This window comes from Ostrinia nubilalis, chromosome 4 (assembly GCF_963855985.1).
Source record: "Ostrinia nubilalis chromosome 4, ilOstNubi1.1, whole genome shotgun sequence".
NCBI lineage: Eukaryota > Metazoa > Arthropoda > Insecta > Lepidoptera > Crambidae > Ostrinia > Ostrinia nubilalis.
Window position 1 is genome coordinate 9,649,456 of NC_087091.1, and position 16,687 is coordinate 9,666,142.

The 16,687-nt window shown below is 37.3% G+C and overlaps 2 protein-coding genes across 2 annotated transcripts in view; one reads left to right on the forward strand and one right to left on the reverse strand.

Annotated features, from left to right (window-relative positions):
• Positions 1 to 13,808, forward strand: part of LOC135088664 (RYamide receptor-like) — an 87,767-nt gene extending 73,959 nt beyond the window's left edge. The window contains exons 9-11 of the mRNA XM_063983596.1: positions 9,281 to 9,371; positions 12,814 to 12,891; positions 13,338 to 13,808. Of these exons, the coding sequence (XP_063839666.1) occupies positions 9,281 to 9,371; positions 12,814 to 12,891; positions 13,338 to 13,712 (544 nt within the window). The 3' untranslated portion in view covers positions 13,713 to 13,808. The remainder of the gene's footprint in view (positions 1 to 9,280; positions 9,372 to 12,813; positions 12,892 to 13,337) is intronic.
• Positions 13,809 to 14,235: 427 nt separating this feature from the next.
• The window catches only part of LOC135088665 (glutamine synthetase 2 cytoplasmic-like), a 229,556-nt gene continuing 227,104 nt past the window's right edge, over positions 14,236 to 16,687 (reverse strand). Inside the window, exon 10 of the mRNA XM_063983597.1 lies at positions 14,236 to 15,035. Within this exon, the coding sequence (XP_063839667.1) occupies positions 14,887 to 15,035 (149 nt within the window). The 3' untranslated portion in view covers positions 14,236 to 14,886. The remainder of the gene's footprint in view (positions 15,036 to 16,687) is intronic.

Genomic DNA, 16,687 nt, shown 5'->3' on the forward strand with positions numbered 1-16,687 from the left:
TAAAACAGAAACATTGCACATCACATATTAATAAACAACAAACATAAAATTAAAACTAAATTTATTTTGTTGAGAACACTAGGAATATTTCCGGGAGCGTTATCAGCGGCACATCAGTAACTCTGACTGAGCTGAGTGATCGACGCACGCAACGACGCTTAGAACACTTCATTCAACTTTTTTAACATAGCCGCATTATAGTTTAGGAATGTAGGTTAACGGCATTTAAGTCTTGTAAAAATGTAAAAAACACATAGATTGTTACATTTGGTTAGCCTTAATGATGAATTTACTAGTGCAATTTTAATAAATAAATTCATGTAATACAAAGCTATAATGCCGTTATTGGACCTTTGTTGCGTTTAAGTCTAATAATTTTACTTAACGGCGTTTTAGTCTTGAGGAGTCTATTAAAGCTTTGCAAAGAGCAGCTTAGCAATATTGTCGTTAAAGTACCTTAACGGCTGTATTGACTAGAAATTGTAAATAACGGCAATAAAGCTTTGTAATTTTTCTTAAATTTTTAATTCTAATAACAATTAAAGACGCTTAACCGCGTTTAAGCTAAGAAATGTAATGTAACTGCATTTTAGTTATGTAATCTTGCAGAGGCGAAGCAGTTAGCGGCTTTCTTATTTTTTTTATCTCAGGAACTAAACAAGATATAAAAATTTCGATAATAGTGCTAGATTAAGCATTTTTTTTTGATTCGGATGGTATTCAAAAGTCAAAATTGACCAATTGTGGGTTAACGGCATTATAGTGATTGGACGGCAGCATACTTAGTATGGGCATTTACAGTAACATAGATATTATATCCAGGTAATTCCAGTGCCTGTTCAGGGATTTTCCCCTAAGCTCACATGCAGCTAAGGGTACTTCCCCCCCCGCCCCGCACGGTGTAGTGCTAGCGTACGGAGCTCTCGGGAGTTTTTGCTTATAAAAATAGATAAATCGCTTATAAGTGTTTGTGAGTGTAATAATCGGTTTGTATGTGACACGAACTACGGAAACTGTAAGTTATTCTGTCTATTTATCGCCTCGTTTGTGTTTTCTGGTTAAATATTCGGTGAGTAAACATCTTTTTTATTTTCTCTCGTTGCGGGTGTTTGATAAAATCGGCCCGCGCCAACCGAGGTGGCGGGTCGACCGTAAGCGCGCTGCGTCAGCGGTGCGCGTTTCCATTGCGCCCGACTATAAACTCGTCCGTCATGCCTCTGTTCAACGATCAACCCGTCGACGTCGCTAACGAAGTGTTTCTCCGTAGCAATTTAACGCAACGTTCTCCGCCTAGTGTAGGAAAAAGGACACGTAGCGAAGCATTATCTCCAACAAATGTGTCGCCATCGTCTTGTAAACGCGAACAACTATCGGATTCGCCCGGTCTAGACGATAATTCGACGGCATCGGATCAAACACAGTACGACTTAGTAAATGAAGCCGCGTCGTATCTTACAAAAATAAATGTCGTCATTAATTCACTCGGTTCGCGAATTGACGTTAAAAATCGGTCGACAGTTATGGATATGACACAGCGAGTCACGGCAATCGTATCTTTACTGGCATTAAAATCATCATCAACCGAGACAAAATTGGCCATCGCGCAACGTGACTTATTAGAGGCCAAAATCAATAAAAATTATAGTCAAAATAATGTTATTGGCAATGTCTCAAAGCCCACCTACGCAGAAAGCCTTAAGCTAAAAATGCCTAAAGTCGCTCCGGCCGCTGCGGCAATGGAAACACGCACGCCCCTTCCCTGTGTCGTTGCGTATCCCACTAGTGAGCGCTCGGCCGAGTTCGGCTCATCATCGGCGACAAAACAAGCGTTGATGAAAGCGATCAATCCTACGGACGACGGGTTTCAAATTGTAGGTTTAAAGAAAACGGCAAATGCGGGTGTAGTACTTCGCGTAACGAACGAAAACCAAATTAAAAAGTTACAATCCGTCGCCGGTATTAAATCCGCGGGCTTACGTTTAGAAAAACCGAAAGGACGTCGACCTAGAATTCTTGTTAAAGACGTACCCGCAACATTAGAAGACGCCGCATTTATGTCAGCTTTGTATAGGCAAAATATTAAGGATGAAATGTCTATTTCTGAAGACAATTTTATTAAGTCAACAAAAATAGTTCGTCGTCGTGTTTTAAACAACGGTAGAAAATGGATCGGTTTAGAGCTCGAGCCCGAGATTCGTAAACATTTGATAAATACAAAGGAAAAAATTTTTATTTATTGGGCTACCTGTCGCTTTAACGATGACGTAGAAATAGTTCGTTGCATGAAATGTCAGCAATATGGTCATGTTGCGAAATTTTGTACGGAAAAATCTAGCTGTTGTGGGTATTGCGCCGAGGCCCACGATACGAAAGATTGTATTAAAAATACCGCCAAAGACTTTAAGCCAGTTTGCGCGGCATGTAAACGTTTTAAAAAACCAAACGACCATTTAAGCGGTTCGCCCGACTGTCCGAGTTATAAGGCAAAATTAGAACAACTAATATTAAATACTGTTTATGGCTAAAGTCTCCATAGGCCAATTAAACCTCCATAACGATAAAATTGCTACGTTGGAGTTGGACAGACTTATTGTAGAATACAACTTAGATCTCGTGTTAGTACAAGAACAATATCAGCGTGTCGGCGTGCGCTGCAAAACTATTCAAATTAATAACAGTGCACGCGCCGGTATCTATGTGTCACGCGCGTCTACACTCACAATAACGTCTATTGCCAACCTTTCTTCGTCGCATTGCGCTGTTGCGGAAGTCTCCTCCCCATCCTTCTCCATATTTGTCGTGAGTTGTTACTTTCAATATTCTGACCCGGTTGGGCCTCATCTACACCACCTACGCTTTGTATTACAGTCCCTAACAGGGCGTAGGGTTATCATTGGAGTTGACGCGAACGCGTCATCTCCACTTTGGCACGGCAAGCTCCGCTCGACTGATGTGGAGCGTCGCTCAGCCGTGGAAGACTTCATAGCTGAAATGAACTTAGTTATTCACAACACCCCTAATGCACCACCAACCTACAGTAGCCCAACGGGCGAGTCTCATATTGACGTCACGCTTTCTAGCGCAGACGTCCAGCTGGATAGGTGGCGTGTCCTCCCCGACGCGTCTTGTAGTGATCATCGCTTGATAGTGTACGAGTTTAAACCAATGTCGCGACAAGACACAGTTCATGAGTGCAACAACAACTATAGATATAAATGTCGTGGGGCCGACTGGGCTTTTTTCAGTACTCTTTTTGCGTCTCATGCCAAAGATTTTACTCGTGCCGACCTGAGCGCGACTGATAGTGCAGAAATTATGTCCGATACTTTTACGTATTGTGCAGATGTTGCGATTGGTCGCGCTCCAACTAGAGGTGTACGTAGATGTGATTGGTGGAATGAATCGCTGGTAGAAATTAGGAAGAAGTTTCGCCGGGCTCGCCGTAAGCTTAACACACTTCGAAAGGCAAATGTTACTGGGGATGCATATGAAAATGCTTTATGTTCTTTGAGGGTTGCCAGGTCCCATTATCGAGCTGCTGTAACTAAAGCCAAGGGCGTGTTACTGCGGAAAACAGTCGAGAGATTAGAAAAAGAGGGTCCGTGGTCTCCGATATATCATGAATTCAAAGCTAACCGTAAATTAGATATTGCTTATATTTCTAACATAAAAATTAACAACACTCATACGGTGGGTGTAGAGGAAACAACAGGTGCTCTTCTTAACGCGCTTATACCCGACGATAGTGTGTCTGACGATAACGATTATCATCGGGACGTCAGAAATGCTATTGCGGTGCTGCCTGAGTCGCCTGTGTCTTCTATTCCTAGCCTTGATGAGTTTTACGATATAGTAAATAGTTTACCCTTAAACAAAGCATCGGGCGAAGATAAAATATCAAATAAAATGATTAAAGCAGCGTGTAAAACAGCCGGAACGGATATTCTTAATGTTTTCACTCGTTGTATCTCGGAGGGCGTGTTTCCGAGTATATGGCGTCGCGGATTTATTAAAATTATACCAAAGGGAGGTGACAAACCGCCCGAAGATCCTAAATCGTACCGACCTATTACATTACTTCCCTCATTAGGTAAACTGTTAGAGCGATTAGTAGTGCCGCGTTTGCTACCGGGTGGTCCAATTTTTCACGAGCAGCAGTTTGGCTTCACCGCCGGGAAGTCTACTGCAGATGCAGTAATATCTGTTAGACAAAAAGTGACGTCCTCGGTGGCAAAGTACGTTGTAGGAATATTCCTTGATATTTCAGGTGCCTTCGACAATGCTTGGTGGCCGATCCTGCTCTTAAAACTGAAAGTTCGTGGATGCTATAGTAATATATATTCACTACTGCACTCGTACTTTTGTAACGGTACAACTAAATTAAAACTCGGCCATCATGCTGAATCAAAGGTGCTCACGCGCGGCTGTCCCCAAGGATCGGTCCTAGGGCCCTACCTTTGGAATTTGGGTTTCGATGATTTTCTAGCATTACCATTACCCGAAGGCTGTTCGTTAACCGGGTACGCTGATGACGGTCTCCTTTTAATAGAGGCTGACACTAGATCAAAGCTTGAAAATCTAGCGGATACATGCTTGAATTTAATATCTCAATGGGGTGACAGGAATCGTTTGCAGTTTGCCCCTCACAAAACTTATCAGCTTCTATTAAAGGGTAATCTTAAAGTTTTGCCTCGCATTAAATTCAATGAAATAACTGTTAAAAAACGGGAATCTGTTTGCTATCTCGGACTAATTTTAGAGAAAAACTTTAGTTTTGTCGAGCACATTAAACAGATCGGTGAAAAAGCTAAAAAGAACTTTTATGCCTTAAGTCACATTTCAACCTCGACGTGGGGTCTAACGTTTAAAATCCTCCGAGTAATATATTCGGCCACTTATTTAAGCTCCATTTGCTATGGTGCACCAGTTTGGGCTGACAGAGCTACTATAGGAGCCGCTCGACGGAAACTACTCCAAAGTCAACGCCTTGCATTGATTTTTCTTTGCAAAGCTTACAGAACTGTGAGCACGGAGGCTCTGCCAGTCCTGGCTGGTGTACTGCCGGTCGACTTAGAGGTACAAAAGCGTGGGGCTATGTACTTCGCATCAAGGGAAAATATAACCTCCGATTTCTTAAATAGCCGCGATCGTTCTAAAATAAGTCGATTATTTGATTCCCGAGAAGTCGTTGAAGAAGATTTACTTAATGAATGGCAAAAAAGATGGGATACGTCAGTCAAAGGACGTCACTTATATAAATTCTTCCCGAATGTACGCGAACGTCTAACTAGGCGATGGTTAGAAATCGACCATTGCTCGTCGCAGTTCCTCACGGGACATGGCAACTTTAAACATAAACTTCACGAATTCAAACTAGTTCCGTCTCCTTTTTGCGAGTGTTCCACTGATGATGTCAGTCATGAGCAGTCTGCCCATCATATCTTGTGGGAGTGTGATCTTTGGAAACATGAACGTGATATAATGCTTAATTCAATACAACATACATCTGTTTCCGCAATTTATTACACCGATCTTGTCGCGACAAGGAAAAATTTCCGTGCTTTTAAGCGATTTTGTGAAAAATATTATTGGCAGGTAGTTGCTAATTGCTCATAAGATAGGCCCCCTTAATTTAATTTATTGTCCGTGGTGCATAATCTTTTTCTTAAAGGTTTTAAACCTTTGTTTGTCACCTGTCATCCGCTTTGCAATGGAGGGAAGTCGAACCTTAATTTCGAACTCCTCCTATGTTCTTCTGATTAATTTCGTTGCGGGTCCAATGACAGTTTAACTTTCCCCCGGGACAAACTTGACCTTCATTGGTTGGGTTTTTGTGGCGGTCAAGCTGTAGATCCTGGCTACACAGGAGTTGCAGTGGTGGGAACGAGTGGTGGGAATAGTCCCGTATGCAGCTAAGGGTATTCAGAGTAATATGCTCGGCCACAAGCTACCCTCGACCTCACTGTTTGTCCGTTCTTATCTGTGAGGGCACAGATGACTGTTTATCCCGGTCATTTGTCACGTAAATTACAAGGACCATAAAAAGTACGTATGCTTTGAAGCGTTGTGTAGCACTAAAAGTAAACGGCAGTTTGGAGTCTTTATAGTTATTAATTAAATAAAAATGCCTTAATCCTTGACACGAATTCATAGGCTTCTTGGACCGTCTCAATCTTGAAAATTGTTTGTCTATTTCACGATTATTGTTTACCGTTAAATTATGCCTAAAATATCGCAAATTTAATTACATTATTACTTTAAAATTGAAATTAGTTCAGTATTATGCATGAAAAATGTGTCCTTCTTCTGAGTTCTCACAAAGTTTCGCATTTATAATTTAGAAGGGTTTTAAAATTCATAAAGTTCAGAGGCAGTAAAAGTCACTTTCGCACTACGAAATTAGTATTTCACTAAATTCTTATTTGACTTACTTACTGAAAATTTAAGAGCACAAGGAAACTCATTAGTAATCGGAAAAATACTTTTATATTGATTTCAAGATTATGCTCTGTGCTAGATGATGTAATATTTGATAAGATTTTCGATAGTCGTTAAAGTTACATCAATACGATTTCAAATGAAAATCGAATGATGCGATATCTACTCTTGTCTTTTACTCTCAGTGCTGGATTAACCCATAAGCAAATTACGCAATTGTTTACTGGGGGTAGGTACACAGATATGGATTGTTCAGGGTATCAAGTAGTCTTAATCCGGCACGCTACCAATCACGTCCAGCTGAACAGCTTTACGACATGACTGAGCTGTCCCGCTAAGAGAATTATTAATAGCCACTCAAGTAATCTTGGTAAGAGATCGATTTAGTAGACATCGTCATGCAACGACCTAAGCACCATAGGAAAAGTCGTACGTCCAGTCTTATTTACTGCAGTTTAACACATGCCCCATCTAGGGGACATATGACATTTAAGTTTAACACATTGGTTAAGGCCACACAAAGTTTTTATGATCACGGGGAACTTACTCGTTAGACGATAGATGTAAAAGAAGAAAATTAACGATCTAGTTTGATTGTACACAAATATTAGCAAATGTTAGCTAACTATAATTAAACGTCAATATAATTCGTAGTTTAATTTTGATAAAATCACAAACCAATACATCAGTTCACTGGAATTACCTTGCCGAACGAACACGATAAAATACTAGCTTAGTTAGAGCTTTACACGGGGCTTAATCACTGTTGGTATACAAGAGAATAATGGACTTAATGAATATTTAAATGCAACCGCATTCGCAATAATACTCGTAGCAGCGCCGTGTGCTGATTTGTTGAACTAATTTGTCAGGCACGTTGCGGGGTAATTAGCAACGTTGAAGATGACTTTTATAAGACGGCTTGCTTTATTTATTTGTTAAGCTTTAAACTAACTTAATGCACGTTCTTGCATACGGAACCTAGCAAGGAGTTTGTTGTTGTTAGCCGATATAATCATAAGTTAGGAAAACATATTAAAGAGTGTGCTCGCTCACATTATTCCCGCGCGAACTTTTTGTTTCTACGCCCCCCTCGATAAAGTAACATTGTGGCAGATTCAATCTTGCGATTGCTTCACGGAGTGAAGTAATGACTGTACGAATTTGTCACAAATATTAAAGGTTTCTCCAAATAGAACGCATACCAACAGCCGCGTTATAGCGTTAGTAGAGTACATGTAGAGTGTTAGTAGAGTGCAAGCGTAGCGTTAGTAGAGTTGTAGCTAACGCTGACGTAATGTTTGACATTAAACTATCCACACTCTACCAACACATTTCGGCGCTATGCCGGCGAAGCCTTTTAGTCTATGGGGGCTGGTAGATATAAATGTTTTTTATGTCAAAGTTTCGCTGTTTCCACCGCGTAGCGGGACAGTGTGCATTTTTAAAAGACGCACTTAGCGATAGGGTCCTAAAATCATAATAACCCAATGAATATCCGGCTGAACATTGCAAATGAAGTGAGTAACACTCGGAATGTTAAGCAGCGGAATATGTCGCAAGAGACAAGGATTGCGTAACTTTTGTTACGGAGGAACGAAGCGACGCAACTCTGAAATTAAACTCAACGTGACTTTTAAATTAATTTAACAATGACGTATCTCGAATTAAAACGCTTTTTAATTGCTGTCACTATGTATGCTATTGTTATTTTTTATAAATAGTCTGATTTATGAATAAGTCTTTTTATAAGACCCCTTGAAAGGAGGTACGCCTTTGTTTTAATATTTTCTTCTTTGCACGTCGCAGGTCATTGTAATTTGAGGAAGATAAAAAATGATAACGACTTTTTTATCAAGCATTAAAGCTACAGCATAATTATTATTTTAGCCAATTAATTTCGTGCCTCAATTGGTGTCTTTATGTCTCAATGCAGTGTATTTCACAATATTCATAGCATGATTAGAAAACTTATTACAAAAGGATAAAACCCATGTACTAATACTAAAGTAATGGTCAGAATTTTGTACATGGTATTTGTAGGGAGGAGCGGAGTCTGTATACTCGTAAACTTTATGAAAATAGAGAACTTAATAAAATACGACATAATGTATTTGGATAGCTCTGGGAAAGCACACAATACTATTATATAAATATTCCTTGTCAATAATTAGAAATCTAAATTTTAATTTATAAGCAAAAATCAAAGAACCTTCGAGGATAAACAAACAGATGGGAGAAAGGACGTTGGTAAAAGCCTCTTTTACAAAAATCAAAGTTAATGAATTTCCATTTAATGTTTATTCATTAACTTTTTGATTGTTCCCATTATCTTCTCTTGGCTTAATTGCGTTAAATTAATTGTTAAGTTTAGTATGGTGCGGGCCTGCAGCACTCCTTGAAAAGATGTGCAATGCCTTAACATATTTTAACTAAACCTTCCTCGATTTTTGTTAAGATTGAAGCAAGGATCACTCAATCCACATGCACATCTCGAAAAGTAAAAATGTGAATAACAAGGAAAAACCGTTTCGATTTTCAATCTGTGGGACTACTCCCGACATCTTTTCTCAGAATCGATATATTAATAAACGTTCATGAATATTGAAATTACCGTTATTTTAATAACTGTTTTATTGGCAATGTATTTGTGTGCTTTATACTTAATGAGGTGGATGTTTACATAGTGGATGTTTTTGAGTTATAACTGTTTTGATTTACATGTACAATGTTAATTCAACGTAAAGCTGTTATCCAATATTAATATGTACTCAATAATATATTAGTTGAAGCATGTGCCTTGTTAGTTGTGAGTTTCTTAAATTTTACTTTTATTTCACAGGTACAGGTACATCAACGTAATATTCTTCTGCTTCGACTGGCTGGCGATGAGCAACTCCTGCTATAATCCCTTCATATACGCCATTTATAATGTAAGTATTGACTTCAATAAACACAAATTAGACACCCCACAGACTTTTTAGTAGGCCGGTATTTTGGTCGGCTTCCAATTTGTGTGAGGAATCTATTATGAAAATAACTATTGTATAACAACAATCCTCAAGAAGCTAGTATGCTAATTTTGCATGTTACTGCTAAAATACTCTTAATGGTGTTATAAATTAGGTGCTTAATGAGTTGTAAAAAGTTTAAGATTGGAAACAACAAACTGGGTGAAGCGAAACATACTAAATGGTAATGGTAAAACCATTCCAAAGTCTCAAAGTAGGGGCGCGTCACGTTTTTTTCCTCATCGTTTCCTCGACCTTCTATTCGGACTGAAGCAAAAAGATTTTTCCGATTTCTTATCTTTGCAATTGTCTAAGAATCTAGCAAAAAGGATTTTCTTCAAATTTTACCTTTTAGGAAAGCTTTCCATATTATAATTCTAGAAACTACTTTTTTTGGCGCTTTCATGCGAATTAAATATTTCTTGGAAATTATTAGAAATATAGAAGTGGTAGTCAAAAATAAATATTCTGAGGCTGATACTACCTCATTCCAACTAAATATTAACGGCCGATTTAGTACCTACTTGAAAACTTGCACCTGGCTGCGTTCAAAATATATCTATGTACTTTTATTTTTATAATGCCTGGAGGTCTAATTACTAAATTATTAGCTTTTCACGAATTTAAACTCTCAGTCGTAATATTTGTTTTCCCTTATTTTCATTCTTTCCCGTGCTGAAAATCCTTGTTAAGGGAATGAAGATTGATGTCCTCTTTGATTGCTCTTTTTGATAAGGTGCCCTATTGTTTTTGTTTCAGTTAGTGATGTATAGTCTATCCAATATACCTAGCTTGATTAGAATGACAGCTGCCATCAAAAGTAACGACATAACTTTGTAGTAGCGATCAATGAGAGCTAAATATTGGCGGACAAGAAATAATTCACGTCTGACCTACAAACAATATTTTCGACGACAGTGCTTCCAATAAAAATGTTAATTTTTGTAAATGCAGCGTTAAATTACACCAATAAGTAGTAATTCGAAATTATAAAAATCAAGCTAGAGTATTAACGACGTCTCTACAAGGTTATCTCGAGTTACAAAAATGTTAGTGTTGGGACATATCGACAAATGTCATATTAAATTAAAACTAATTTTTTAACATATTTAACAAAAATTTTTTCTAACTAATTTTTTAACATATTTAAGTCAAGTTATATGTTTTTCTAAATGTTCACTATTAAAAACCAAAAAACATTTCATTCTTAAATAATCAAACATCGGAAATCAATCACCGGTAATTTTTTGGGTATTCATAGCACCGTTGCTCTAGAAAAGATGCCCACCGCCCTCTAGCGAGAGGAAAAAACCACTGAAGAACACTGATGATAATGACTACGACTTAGGTTGTACACCCTTGACATGAATTTTAAATTTTATTGTCTTTAAATTTAAATCATAATTGTCATTTTTATGAATAAAGATATGAAGAAAAATTGGGTGCATTTTTTTATATCATTTTTTCGAAAACTTATCGATACATCTATGTGAACCGTACGAAACATACTCAGCACTAGTCACATTCGTTTGACAGCCGTCATTCTAATCAAGCTATATTGGATAGACTATAATAATAGATTATTATTTCTCATTAATGATTATTAAACTGCGCCGTCATAATTTACGATTCCTCGAAATGTTTAATTGATTTTGTTAGCGTACCATTTGATGTATTTCAAATTGGTGCGCTTCTACTAAAGAAACTGAATCTCAAATTCTCAAAACTCGATTAATTTTAAACCCGGATTGATGCTTTTGATTGGTCGAATTTCAATAACAGACCAATCTCAGAACCGAGATTAAATCGAGTTTGGCATTTGTTTTGTAATAAATGGATCTGAGATGATGTCAAGACAAATGGACTCGCGTGATCATTAAAAATCGACCCACGTGCTTTGTCTAATCTAAACCTTAAATAGGGAAACATACATTTATAAATACGTGGCTTTTAGGCCACCAAAATACTCTACATCAATCCTAACCTAATGCAATAAAGAACATAATTATGTTAGACGTGTCGTGTAATACAAACAGGTCAAAGCTGCCCCTAATTAAAACAAATGTTTCCTTTTTATTTTTACCCTTTCGCATTAAGGTTAAGTTTGTTTCTCTTTTCATTTATTCATGTTTTATAAGCTTTTTGCTCGTGGCATATTTGTATATGTTCAATAATATGGAATACCGTTATATTATTAAACCGGATATGTGTTAGGCATTGTAGGAGAGCTCTATAATGCTCTAGCTAGAGGTTATTGAAATTTTTACGCTTTATTTAAATATTCTTCATATTTCTCGTCCATAAATCGTGCCTAAGACTTTCATATTCTAGCTGGAGTCAAGCTGAATCTCAGGGGGCTACAACTAAGCGAGCATGGGCGTGTAAGCCGAAACGATGAGTCTTATTTATGGCTCCAAGTCTCGCTTCAGTAATTTAGCCCCTATATCTACTTCAAATAAAGATTGGAATCCAGTCACCTGCGGACGTGTATCAAACGGTCTCCGATTTACATCGCTCGGCTCATTCATATCTACATTAATAACACTTAGAGACGCCGGAATAGGACAATAGGAAACCCCATTAATTGGAACCTTTCACGTGATTGATGGTGCGAATTAGCAGTTACAATGACTTTATTAGTGAAGCATTGCTTGTATAATTTATTAGTCTGGACTAGAACCAAACAAGTACCTACCTCGTTGTAGGGAACGTTACAATAATGTCATACATATTCCAAGAATCTTCTTTGAGTTTGGTTATTTTAATGAGGAAGCTGGGAATGTCGGTAACTGTTGGGTGGCCGGTTTCTCATTACCGAGTTTCTCAGTCATTTTGTATGTATAGAATACTTAACAAAGAGCTAGTAGGTAGATTGTACGTAGATACTTCCTTGAAAGCGTGAACTGTACTGCTCTATCTTGCCGTTTAGGACACCTGCGCATAGCCATTCTAGAATAATATTATTGTAAGGTTCTGTTGTGTAGACTAGCAAAACTATCTTTGAGTTGGGCACAATAAAGTCTGAATACAGATATCCTTTTTACAGTCTGCAATTCTTCTTAGATTACCACTTTTATATTTGTAGGATTTTTATACAACTGTTACATTTATGCACTTAATATTTTTGTTTTTTTACGACACACAATATATGTCATATAGTGATACTTTCACGTAGTTGTCATTTCTCAAACTTGTAATATTACGATAATGCAAATTTCTCCCAACTGTAGATACATCTAAAAGTTCTGTCACAACAAGACGGTTGAAGATGTTTATGTTTCTAATACATTTTCAAGTAGGTAAAGCGCTTTACGCAAGAGGTTTAAAAGTTTTTCAATTATAGCACTAACTTTATTTGTTATAGGAAAAGTTTAAGAAGGAGTTCAAGCAGCGATTCACTTTTGGACAGCGGCCTAACAGATTCGCCAACGATAGCTACGAGGTACTTACGAATTAATTTACAAATTGAAAACCCCAAATAAACTCAAACAAATCCACGAATAAACTCTACCTCTACTAGCAGTTTTACTTTTCTTGCAGAATGTTATTGTTGCGAGATTTATTGTATTTGAGCTGGCATTGCTTCATTTACAACGCTATACGCTTGGGAATTTGCATATAGAGGTTCGTTTAATATGAAAAATAAAAAACTACAAATTGGTCTATGCTGTTCTACAGCTTTTTCCTGAAACGTGTGAATAAAAATCGTCACATCATTGCTTATTCTCTCTTGAAAATAGGAGTTTTTCTAACTATTTCAAAGCATGTTTAATCCCATTCTATTCCTCAGTGTATACTGGGTAATTACATGTTGAGTTTATCGTTACGACAACAGAGAAGTGTTCGCTTTCTAACGTGCATTTAACTAAACGACTTCATTTGTTCCAGGACGGACAATCGTGTCGGACACGGATCTTATCGTTCCGATCCACTAACGAACGCAGCGTCTACTCGGCGAGAAAATCTCTAAACATCACCCCGATCGATAGCATAAAAAATCCAGCTCTAAATCCGTGCCATTGCTTACGAAATCAAAACAACATGAAAGAAAACGGATTTCGTTTCTTGAAACCCGACGATTACTCCCACGATGGCAATAGATACAGGAATAATGAGGGGACCAGCAGAAGAAAATATTCGGGAAAACGAATGGCTAACGGCAACGATATGCCTATCGGAGACGAACGGGTCACTGAGTTGTATATCTTCCCTAATAGCAATATAGTCGAGTTCACGGACATTACATACGAAGACAAAGTGTGAAAAGTGAACAGTGAAATTATATTTCCATTTCAATGTGATGTGATAGATACAAGGTTATGTAGATTTAACGAAATAAATTTTAAGTTAAGAGTTAAATTATTGGAGTCTCGATAATAATCCTATAAAGCAATATTGAAAGATAATACTCGATAAGTGGGTTTGATATTGGTGATTTCATTTCTAACGTTTTGCTCTTCAGAACTTTAATCGACTCTTAAACTTTCATTACTCCACTCTCCACTGAGTTAGAAATAGAGAAAACAATAAACTTTGGAAGAGATCCACATACACAACTTTACAGCTTTGGAGTCGAAAAACATTTTCACAGCAAAGTTCTTGAGCAACGGTAAATAGCAACCCTGCCAATTTTCTTTTCATTTAATGTCGATCTACGAAAGTAGGCGTCTTATTGACGCATTGGAAGTAAAATCTATCAATCATTATTATTTTTACTTATCACGCTTGTTTAGTAATGGTTTTCACATCTGGTAAAATTACTAGGTACTTGTGTCAAACAATCGCATTTCTCTTAAAACATTTATTGAACGCCAAAATTGTAATAAAATGTACATGACAGAATGACAATTACGTAACACAATCAAAAAGGTCTATAATAACTAATTTAGGGATTTTGAAAGCATTCGTAACTAAAGCCCAGAATTTTAATTACAACCCTTGTGATTGCTCTTCCCAGTTTAATTAACAGATTACAACAAGTTATCAAAGTATATAATTAATTATAAAATCTATCGATCGCGTCTCAACTTCAGATATTTAATTAAAAAGCCATCAAAACTGTTGACCTTGGGGAAACGTCTTGGGGCAAGTTAAAGAATCTTTTCAAAATATTATTACCCATTAGCGCGAGCAATTCCCTAAGTAAGTAGGTACTTTGCTTGAGAACGAGTCAATCAACAAGTTTACTACAAATAAACACACTGTTCACAACTAAACAAAACAAAATATTTAGACCCATATTAACAAATAGCGCTCAAAAGTAAATTAAAACTTAAGTTAATGACAGGTAAATAATTGGGTTTGAATCGACTTTTGAACGTCGTTTCATAATATGGGCCTCGGACTCAATCACATAGTGTCAAGAAAGATACGGTCCTGAAACACAACATACGAGAATATCATGCATCAAAACGCTAGTAACCCAAACCTGTTCGGTCTATTCATCAAATATACACGTCCGCAGCATGATGGATATGACGCGGTAGGGGTCGGCGTTGGCGGCGGGCCGGCGGTCCTCCAAGTACCCTCGCTTGTCCTCCGACACTTGGCGGGGTATCCTGACACTGCAGCTTCGGTTGGCCACACCTGGCACAAATAAAAAAGTAAGTGTTACAAAACGACGCACAAAACCCGAACTTCAGACTATTATTGACCCAAATATCGAAATCCAACCAATCAAAGACTTAAAGCTATGATTGAAATTCAATCCAATTTGAGCGCAGTCCTACTAATATTATAAATGCGAAAGTTTGGATGCCTGGATGTCTGGATGTTTGGATGTCTGGATGTTTGTTACTCTTTCACGCAAAAACTACTGAACGGATTTTGATGAAACTTTACAGTATTATTGAAACCCGAATAACATATAGGCTATAATTTATGACGATCGGTGACAAACTAAATTTCACGCGGGTGAAGCCGCGGGCAAAAGCTAGTTTCGTAATAAATACGGGCCAGAAAATAGGAAAAGGTAACAAATAAATTGTTCGTGTTTGATTACCGCGTATAACGTGTAATTAGTGCCCAAATTGGAAGCAGACATTTTGCTTCATTATGCAATTAAACACTTAATCATCATTTACAATTATTAGAGCATCACGTACATTATTGTGACAAACTACGTAGGTAAGTAATTTTCATTAAAAACTATTTTTGTTTGGACTTTTTAAGTAAATAATATATTAGATTCAAGAAAAGAATCGACGAAATTATCCCTCAGGGCACGACGATCCATTTCAAGACGATCCATTTCAGAAAAACTGAGAAAAGTTGAACTTTATTATTTTCCGTTTTCCACACCTTACCCCAGAAATGGCGGAATAATTGTATGATTCTTGTTAGAAACGTCCATCAACCATCGGCTTACGAGATGAGAAGTTTTTTTAATCAAATACGGATACTAAGGAAAAGATTGGCAGAAATGTTAACAGTCAACTCGGTATCATTAGTCTTTTTTCCCCTACTAAGTAGAGGAAAGAGAGAAAGATTGTTTTCATTAATTTTCGTCTTTCGCTCCTTAATTTACAGTAGTAGACAGAACATCAGTACACATTTTTATTGAAAAATTGCACTTAATATGATGCTAGGCAAGGTACAGTGCATAACTTGATGCGCAGTCGTTTGCATTTTGCAACTGTTACAGTTGTGTCAGATAACAATTTGGTTTCTTTTTATTCTCATGTAAGATATTGTGTTTTCATGGAATTTCGATGGAATACTATAGTCAGTGTCTGAGGGAGAGCACGGGAGGGGTGAGATTCACATATTATGAAGTAACAGAGCTTACGAAGCTGAAAGAAATCTGAAGACTCGTTGACGTTTGACGGTCTCATACCTTAGGCAATGACAGAGGCCAGACCTTTAACATTACAATTTTTGAGTAAGTAATTTTACTATGAAAATCATTTTGAAAATTAGTAAAATTTACTTTCAGTTAATCTTTTTATCTCAGTAAGCAGACATTAGACAAGTAAAGGACTCCTCTAATTCGAAACTACTGCAATCTACTATATAAAAATAAGTCGGGTTTTCCTCCCTGACGCTATAACTCCAGAACGCACGAACCGATTTCCACGGTTTTGCATTCGTTGGAAAGGTCTCGGGCTCCGTGAGGTTTATAGCAAAGAAAATGGACATGGCGCACAATTTTTGTTGAAGATGCCAATAAAAACTACAAAAAATTAGAATGAATACTGTATTTTTACTTTTTTGATATCTTTAAAAATGACTGAAATATT